Consider the following 8,357-nt stretch of genomic DNA (forward strand, 5'->3'; position numbering starts at 1 on the left):
ATGATGGTATGATGCCAATACATTATGCTGCCTGGTCAGGTTCTACTAGTGTATTAAGTTATATCATATCTCAGTATAGTCTCAATGCGAATGATACTGATACTGATGGTCATACACCATTAGTCTACTCCTGTTGGTCAGGTAGTATTAATTCTGTTAAATATCTTATTAATAGTCATAACAGTGATCCTAATATCACTGATATTGATGGTATGACATGTCTTCATCGTTCTTGTCGCAATGGTCATATTGATATCACTCAATATCTCATTGAGGTACAGCATTGTGATATTAATAAAACAGATAATGAAGGACGCACATTAGTACATCATGCTGCATGGAGTGGTAACTTTGATTTAGTTCAGTATCTTATTACTGAACAAGGTTTGTCTCCTACTGCAGTTACTAAGAATGGCCTCACTGCTTTACATTATGCCTCACTGTCTCTTAACTTATCTCTTGTTAAAGAATTAATAGCTACCTATCAGTTAGATCCTCATCAAGCTGACAGTAATGGTAAGCTACCAATTCATTATGCTGCTCAATCTGGTGATATTTTACTACTGAAATTATATGTGAAGGATTACAAGTGTAGTCTGAGCCTAACAGCTAACAAAGGTCAGAATGTTATTCATTATTTATCTTCAGAAGGTCACACTCACTTTATCAAACATATCACCAGTCAGTATCCTCAATACATTAGTTTACTACACTCTACTGACAGTGAGGGTAGAATACCATTGCTATACGCCTGTGAGAGTGGTAATATTCAATTAGTTTCATATTTAAAAAATGATATGAAATGTGATATCAATGCTAATAATACACGTAATGAAACATGTGTCACATTTGCCTGTCTATCAGGTAATCTTAATCTAGTACAATTGCTAATACAACAGCATAAGCTTGAGCCATTTAATCCTAATAAATATGGTTTAACAGCATTACATGCAGCAGCACAGGCTGGTCATACTCATATACTGGAATGGTACAGTCAGGAGCATAGTGTGGATATTGCTAATCACACCAGCAGTGACAAGTACACACTAGCTCATTTAGCTGCTTATGGAGGCAAGCTACATTGTCTACAGGAACTTATCGACAAGTATCAGTGTGATGTTAATGCCACTACTATTGATACTGGTAGTACAGTTCTTCATGAAGCATGTGAAGGGGGTCATGTTCCTGTTGTACTTTATCTCACTAGTCTTCCTCAGTGTAATGTAGCAGCTAAGACTTCTAATGGATCAACAGTTCTTCACATTACCTGTATGTCCAGTGGCTCTCTTCCTATACTCAAACATCTGGTGGATAATCATCAGTTAGATATGTGTGCTGTGAATGATGAGGGAATGGCTCCTATTCACTTAGCATGTAGGGAGGGAAGATTAAACTTGATCCAGTACATTATAGAACACATACCATCATCACTTGAACTACCTCACAGTAAAAATGGTCATACTCCATTCCTTAATGCAGTGTACTTCAATCAGTTAGAGGTTATTAAATATCTTATTAGTAAGAAGTGTAATCTATCAGCTACTGATGATGAAGGGTCTGGAGCAGTTCACATATCAGTAGAGAGGGGTCACTTGAATGTATTGAAGTATCTCATTGATAATAATTATTGTAATCCTAATGCAACTGATCATCAAGACCATACACCACTACATGTTACTGTAGCAGATAATAAATATGAAATATTAGAATATTTACTGAGTAAGAGTATACCTTCAATGAGTTTTGTCTGGTTACGTGAGATAAAGTGTTTATTAGACAGTCCTCATTTCATATTTAATAATTCTCATAATGCTGTACTTATTTTTGTGCAAGATGAAGATGGTAATACACCATTACATTTAGCTTGTCAACATGGACGACAGAATATGGTATCACTATTACTAAAAGCCAGTCTATCTAATGGTAATTTATTGATTACTAACAAGAAAGGACGGACACCATTACACTTAGCAGTTGCCTCTGGTCATAAGGATATTGCTGAAGCTTTACTGTTCTCAGTCACTGGTAGTTCTACTCATCATGATCTCCTTACAGCTACTGATAATGAAGGATCCACCGTATTACATACAGCTTGCAGTAATGGCCATATTGATGTGTTTCGTTATTTATCCAGTATTTATTCTCAAGGTGTTAATGTAATGGATAAAAGAGGACATGGTTTACTTCATGCAGCATGTGAGGGAGGAGATATTGGAATAGTAAGAACACTAATTGAGACACATGGACTGGATCCTTTAGCAGTAGATGAAGATGGCATCACTTGCTTACACTTACTAGCAATAAGAAAGAGAGTTTATGTATACCAGTATTTGGAACCAAATATTGTCTCTAATCCAGTACCTAAAGATAAATCTGGTCGTACTCCTCTTCATTATGCTTCTCGTTCTGATAATATTCGTATGGTATGTTATTTCATAGAGACCTTCCCCTGTACTCCTGATGATCCTGATAATAATGGATACACTTCAGTTCATGGAGCATGTGAAGCTGGTAGTATGGAGTTGGTACAATACTTTCTGACTGATCTCAAATGTAATGCACTAGCTGAAACTGATGATTGCAAAACCATGCTTTACTTTGCTAGTATGAGTTCTAATTTAGTGCTTGTTCAATTTTTAGTTAATGCATTCAGTTTAAAACCTCGTCCACATGATATTGAAATAGCTCAATCAGTTAATCCTGATTCATCAGTAGTTAAATATTTTCAAGAGATACATTATGATTTATTTCTTTTAGAACAAAGCAAAGTGAGTGGATATCATGAGAAACTTGAAGGACAACAGGTTGACCCACCAGTACAAGATATTGTGTCTTAAGCACAACCTTATCACCATATTACTACGATATCAGTCCATTGCATGTAACCTATCACCATTACCAATACACCATTTTACTACATCACCATATGTAACCTATCACCATTACACCATCATACCTATCCTACCACCTTACCACCGTCTAACTACCTTACACCACTTTAGTACCATCATCACCATTACACCGTATACCGACAATGGTTACCAATATCACCAATCCTATCCTTAAACACCATCTTACCATTGCACCTATCACCATCCCACCACCTTACATACCATTGTATCACCATTGTACTATTACACCATATACCAATGGCTACCAATATCACCTATACAATACTTCTGTAATCTCTTAACTTGTATCACCATTACTCTTAACACCTTTATACTAAGTTTGACATTTAACCACCATTGTCATCTTATCATTATCATGTACACCAAAGACATGCAATATATCCATTACCATTGTACCACCATATTATCATCGTAACAGTAACCACCTTACCAGTTATCACCATTACACCATATACCCACATTACCAATCTTTCTTCAATATATTCTCTATTAACATGTATCACTGGAGCTCCTCTTTGCTTTCTTTTGTTAGTTTTCCCTTTATTCCTTAATTCCTTAATTAATAGTTTTATTATAGCATGTACACATGTACATGTACCTTTATTTTGTACTTACTCTTAATTTTTATTATAATTATTTTGTTGTTGTTGTTATCATTGTATTTTGAATTAATTTTATTCTTACTTTCTTAGACAATTAAGATGTATGTTAGCATCTAGTTTTCTATCAATTTATTGTTTTTAATAAAATTATTTTAATTTTATTAAATTAAAATTAAATATCAACAATTTTAATCCAGTTCTTTATCAGACAATGTCCATAGTTCTGCCACAGTGGACTGGAAGTGATTACGACTGGATATTCAAGAACTGCTTGAATTTGATATGATTCTCCACTGGTCAGTGCAGCTCCAAAATCAGCAAGATGGGTAGGATCATCTACCGTAATTTCTCTAAAAATTCAGCACTCTAATATTGAAAATAAATAATTATTTGGGAGAAATAGTACCTAAAGTAGTCTAAATATTCATCACAAAAAATCCTTAACACATATTCTAACAATACACAGACATAATACATATAATACATAGTACCGTATAGCTTGAAATTTTCGTGGAATGTAAATTTTGTGGTTTTCGTGGTTATGGAGCTGCCCACAAAATTTAAACCCACGAAATCATTGAAGTGCCATCCCCTTACAGGCTATGTAAACTGTCAACCACGAAAATTAAACCACGAATTGCCCCACCAGGAGCAAACCACGAAAATATCAACCCACGAAAATATCGACCCACTAAAATTTCAAGCTATATGGTACATAGATATAATACAGGTTCTCATTGTGTCAGGATTCTCTATATTCATCTAATGTCAATGGAATGGTAGGTAAGCAGTGACTTGGCAGACTTTCATGACACACTCACACACCACCATGCTGCCGCTAAATTTGTCAAAAATAAATTATTTCCGTTTGACGTCTAAAATTTCATTCTAAAAATTACCTGCCCTAAACAGTTATGACGAATTTTTTTACAAAAATTACGGTATAGCCAGCCTCAATGATCTGAGCCAATGACTCTGTGAGGGACAAGAGAAAGATGGAGAAAGAGATGAGGAATGAGACCTAGTTCTCACATTAAGAAAATGCTCAGTATTCTACCCCCAGACTATCTAATGCAGCCCAGACCACGAGTATCCCTACTGCCATGCAGCTCAGCCAGCTTGCATGATGTATTTGTGTGTGTATTCCACAGTGGTATGCATATGTGTTACATGTATAAAGGCTTTTGTTTTGTGTGTTTATGAGTAAGTGACAATAGCATAGTGGTAGATGGGAGGCAAAGCGGTCCGGCCTTGAGAGGCGAAGATGGGGTTTCAAACATTCTAAAGGCCCCAACTCTCACCACTCTGCCTGCCTCCATTGTGTCTGTTTTATTATACTTTGAGGAGTGACAAAAATATTAGGGTAAGTGTTCTATATAAATCATGTGAGAATGTGTATATGAGATAGAAAGTTTGAGGTGATTCTGAGCTCAAATGTTTGAGTTACAGCCATTTAAAAAACCAGCCAAATTTTCAAAAAAGGCTTCAAAAATACCTTAAATTTTTATTATATTCTATTCTGATATATATTGATGTCCTTAATGCTGTGTAGAAATTTTGAGCAAATTCTGAGCTTGAATTTTTAAGTTACAGCCATGTTAAAAATGAGCAAATTTCTGAAACTGTCCCAGTACTATCCATGCTAAAGTGGCTTAAAATCTTTATCACATTTTCTGATACATAATGATGTCCTTATGCCATGTAAACCTGAGCCAATTCTAAGCTCAAATTTTTAAGTTATGGACATATTAAAGTTATGGCTATTTTTAAAATGAGCAAATTTATGTACCAGGAAAAATTATAAAAATGGAGAACTCTCTACTTTTCATTTTTTGATGAAATTTGGCCAATGTCCTTGTACTATAGTCTAGGTACATTGGAGCAACTTTTAAAATTCATATAAAATCCAATTTTGATCGGAATAAGCTCAAACTTTCTACATAGTATAAGAACATCCTTACACTGTATTATAATACAATATAATATTTACATGTACTTAGTTTCACTCACTGTCTATTGATCTCATTCTATTATTGAACTCTTGAAACTCAGTGATCTGTACAAACTTACCAATATTGTATATATCATCAAGATTAGTGATAACATCAGCTTCATTACTGCAAGAAAAACAACAACAATAATAAATAAATATTAATACTTGTGTATTAAGAATAGATTAGAAATAAGTGCATTAAAAGCAATGGATAGGTTGCTAATGTACATGTACATGTATGTATTATATTATAAGGTACTTGTCATTCTTTTAATGGAAAGCTCCAGATTAAGGTAAAACCAGGTCACATTCCTGTTTTCTTAAAGATATTCGAGATTCATAAGTAACCTGAAAGAGAATAGAAGAGAAAAAATGAAAATACAAGAACTTTTTAAAATAGAAAGAGAGAGAAAGAGGGGGAGAGGAGAAAGGAAAGAAAAGGATTATAAAGAGGAGAGACTACAGTATATGTACTGTATAATGGGTAATATTGGGGGAGAGGAATTTAAGTCAATCTACACATTATTTTAGTAGTAATTGGTAAGTTTTATTTCTCAAATTTGAGGCCATATATCATTGAACATGAGTATAATAATAACACAAAATGGTAGGTCTATTTTTGTGATCAGTTATCAATTCACTAATTCAATCCCATCCAAAAGTACCCAGTATATGGTAGAGTATAACTAACAATCACAAATCATTTAGACTTACCTCCACCATTTTGACAAATCCTGGGAACATTGGGTTCCTATTGATTACCAGGAGAGGTACCTCAGGTAGAGTATCAGGTATTGATATGGTGGCAATAGCACGAGAGAGAGAACCTAAATCAACCTCATCCAGAGACCTTTCATCATCATTAGTCTTATGATCATCTGATCCATCACTTGATTCAGAACTACTGGAGTATATATATTAATGAGAGATGATGGAGAGGAGACATTATAAATAAAATAAATATGTGGCTCATTGAGATTTATAAACAAATTTCATCAAGAAATTAATGATACGTAAAAATTCAAATAATTTAAGACTCCCACCTTATGTCTAACTCAATCAGATAATAAAAAATTCCCTGAAAATTATTGGCATATACAGTAGATATTCCATTAAATTTTTAATGAATTTTAACCCCAGACTAATAATTTTTAGAGGTGGGCGATACCAGAAATTTTGAATCGATACCGATACCAAGTAGTCTGAGTCTCAGTATCGATGGTATCGAGTAGTGAATGAGTAGTCAGCTACTGCGCATGCGCATATAAGTTATAATTAGTTATTAATAAAAATGAAGAGAAACAAGCCGCCATTTTGTAATTATTAAAGGGCGTGGTCATAATTATGACGTTAAAAATAGGTGTGGTAGGGCGTGGTTACTCACTACTCGATACCAGGATTTGGTATCGAGTACTTGGTATCGGAGGCCTGGTATCAGATATATGAGTACTTTGGTATCGTATCGCCCACCTCTAATAATTTTAACCCAATTAATTACAGGATTACACTGAGCAGTGGTACAATAGTAACATTACATTATTTATGTCCTTACTCCGTGTAGGGTCCTTACACAAAATTAGATAGTCTGGAAGTCAAGAGCTGATAGTTTGATGGTGTTCTACTAAGAGATGAACTTATGAAGAGAGGGAGAGATTCGGAGGGAAAGAAGTGTAGCGCCATTACAACCCACGTGTGGACCCATATATACCGGACATCATGATCCGGACATTCAGACCATAGATACCGAGTACCTAGTCCTCGTCTACGCAAAGCTGGGCGAGGCCAACCAGGCAACATGTTGCTAGCTAGCAACATTTGTGGTTACTTTGATTTTGTAATCAAGACGTTGCTAAGAATAGAAATCAGTTCTATTCTTGCAATAAGTTGCTTAAAAGATCAAAGTAACCATAAATGTTGCTGGCAACATGTTGCCTGGTGACTGGTGTATAGTAGTCAGGCGGGGCCTGCCTCTCGCGGAAAAACGGAGAGTCGAGTCAGGTTCAAGCGCAGGATTTCTGCGCTAGCAGGAAATGAGTCACAATGACCCAAATGACACCCACACAAGACATGAATAACATTATCATAAATTATTTTAAAATGGATGTAAAGGAAATGGTGTTTAGAAAGCTGAACTATGTCTTAAAGGAGGAGCAGTTGGCAGCTATCAAGGCTTTTCTCGAAGGAAGAGATGTTTTCATAGTGCTACCCACTGGCTATGGAAAGTCTTTGTGTTCGTCTAAGTCAAAATCAATATCATTCTCGGCAACTTGGTCCATAAAATGCTTCCTCCAAACATTTATCACATCTCTGCACCTTTCTGCTGCTGGATCACATCTGTTTTTGCTCTCTTTGCTTAAGTCTTTAATCTTTACCACAGCCTAAACATACAACGACGGTCATGTTTACACGCGTGTGGGCGGTGCTCATTTTCAGCCCCACCTATATGCATGCTGTCAGCTCCACCCGTGACACAAAACTAGCTACCGTACTGAACCTGACTCTCCGTTTTTCCGCGAGAGGCAGGCCCCGCCTGACTAGGTGTATAGAGGGCTTAAGATGAGAGGGAGAGAAGCTACCCCACGTGTCTAGTCGGTATTCTATAAAGAATACAGAGTACTACTGAGTCGAGCCATAGATCACGGGTGTTTATTAATCCGAATCCGGTTGATAATAAGAATAATTTACGGTACTGTTTTAATGGCTGACTGATTACCACATGTTTGCATAGTAACTTTCCTTTTAATGTATTGTATTTATAGTAACACATTATACACAATACTTTATATTAAATAAAAATTTATACTATGCTAAACAATACCAAACCAACTGCGCATAACTAATGAGCTGTTG

General features: G+C 35.5%; 1 protein-coding gene and 1 long non-coding RNA gene across 2 annotated transcripts; one reads left to right on the plus strand and one right to left on the minus strand.

Annotated features, from left to right (window-relative positions):
* Nucleotides 1-464: 464 nt before the first annotated feature.
* On the plus strand, nt 465-3,060 carry LOC105314522 (ankyrin-2-like). Its single transcript, XM_020002787.1, has one exon. It carries the CDS (start codon nt 798-800, stop codon nt 2,835-2,837), a length of 2,040 nt encoding a protein of 679 aa, XP_019858346.1. The 5' UTR covers nt 465-797; the 3' UTR covers nt 2,838-3,060.
* A 737-nt stretch (nt 3,061-3,797) lies between these two features.
* Nucleotides 3,798-6,495, minus strand: LOC109586590 (uncharacterized). Its single transcript, XR_002187109.1, has 4 exons — nt 6,222-6,495; nt 5,767-5,855; nt 5,525-5,631; nt 3,798-3,880 (listed from the first exon to the last, which is right to left on the minus strand). It is a non-coding gene; the product is annotated as an uncharacterized LOC109586590 (long non-coding RNA).
* Nucleotides 6,496-8,357: the final 1,862 nt, after the last annotated feature.

Source organism: Amphimedon queenslandica, unplaced genomic scaffold (genome assembly GCF_000090795.2).
Source record: "Amphimedon queenslandica unplaced genomic scaffold, v1.1 AMPQUscaffold_12832, whole genome shotgun sequence".
Taxonomy (NCBI): Eukaryota; Metazoa; Porifera; class Demospongiae; order Haplosclerida; family Niphatidae; genus Amphimedon; species Amphimedon queenslandica.

Coding starts and splice junctions, on each gene's coding strand:
- LOC105314522 (XM_020002787.1), top strand. CDS start 798: ATGAAATGTGATATCAATGCTAATAATACACGTAATGAAACATGTGTC.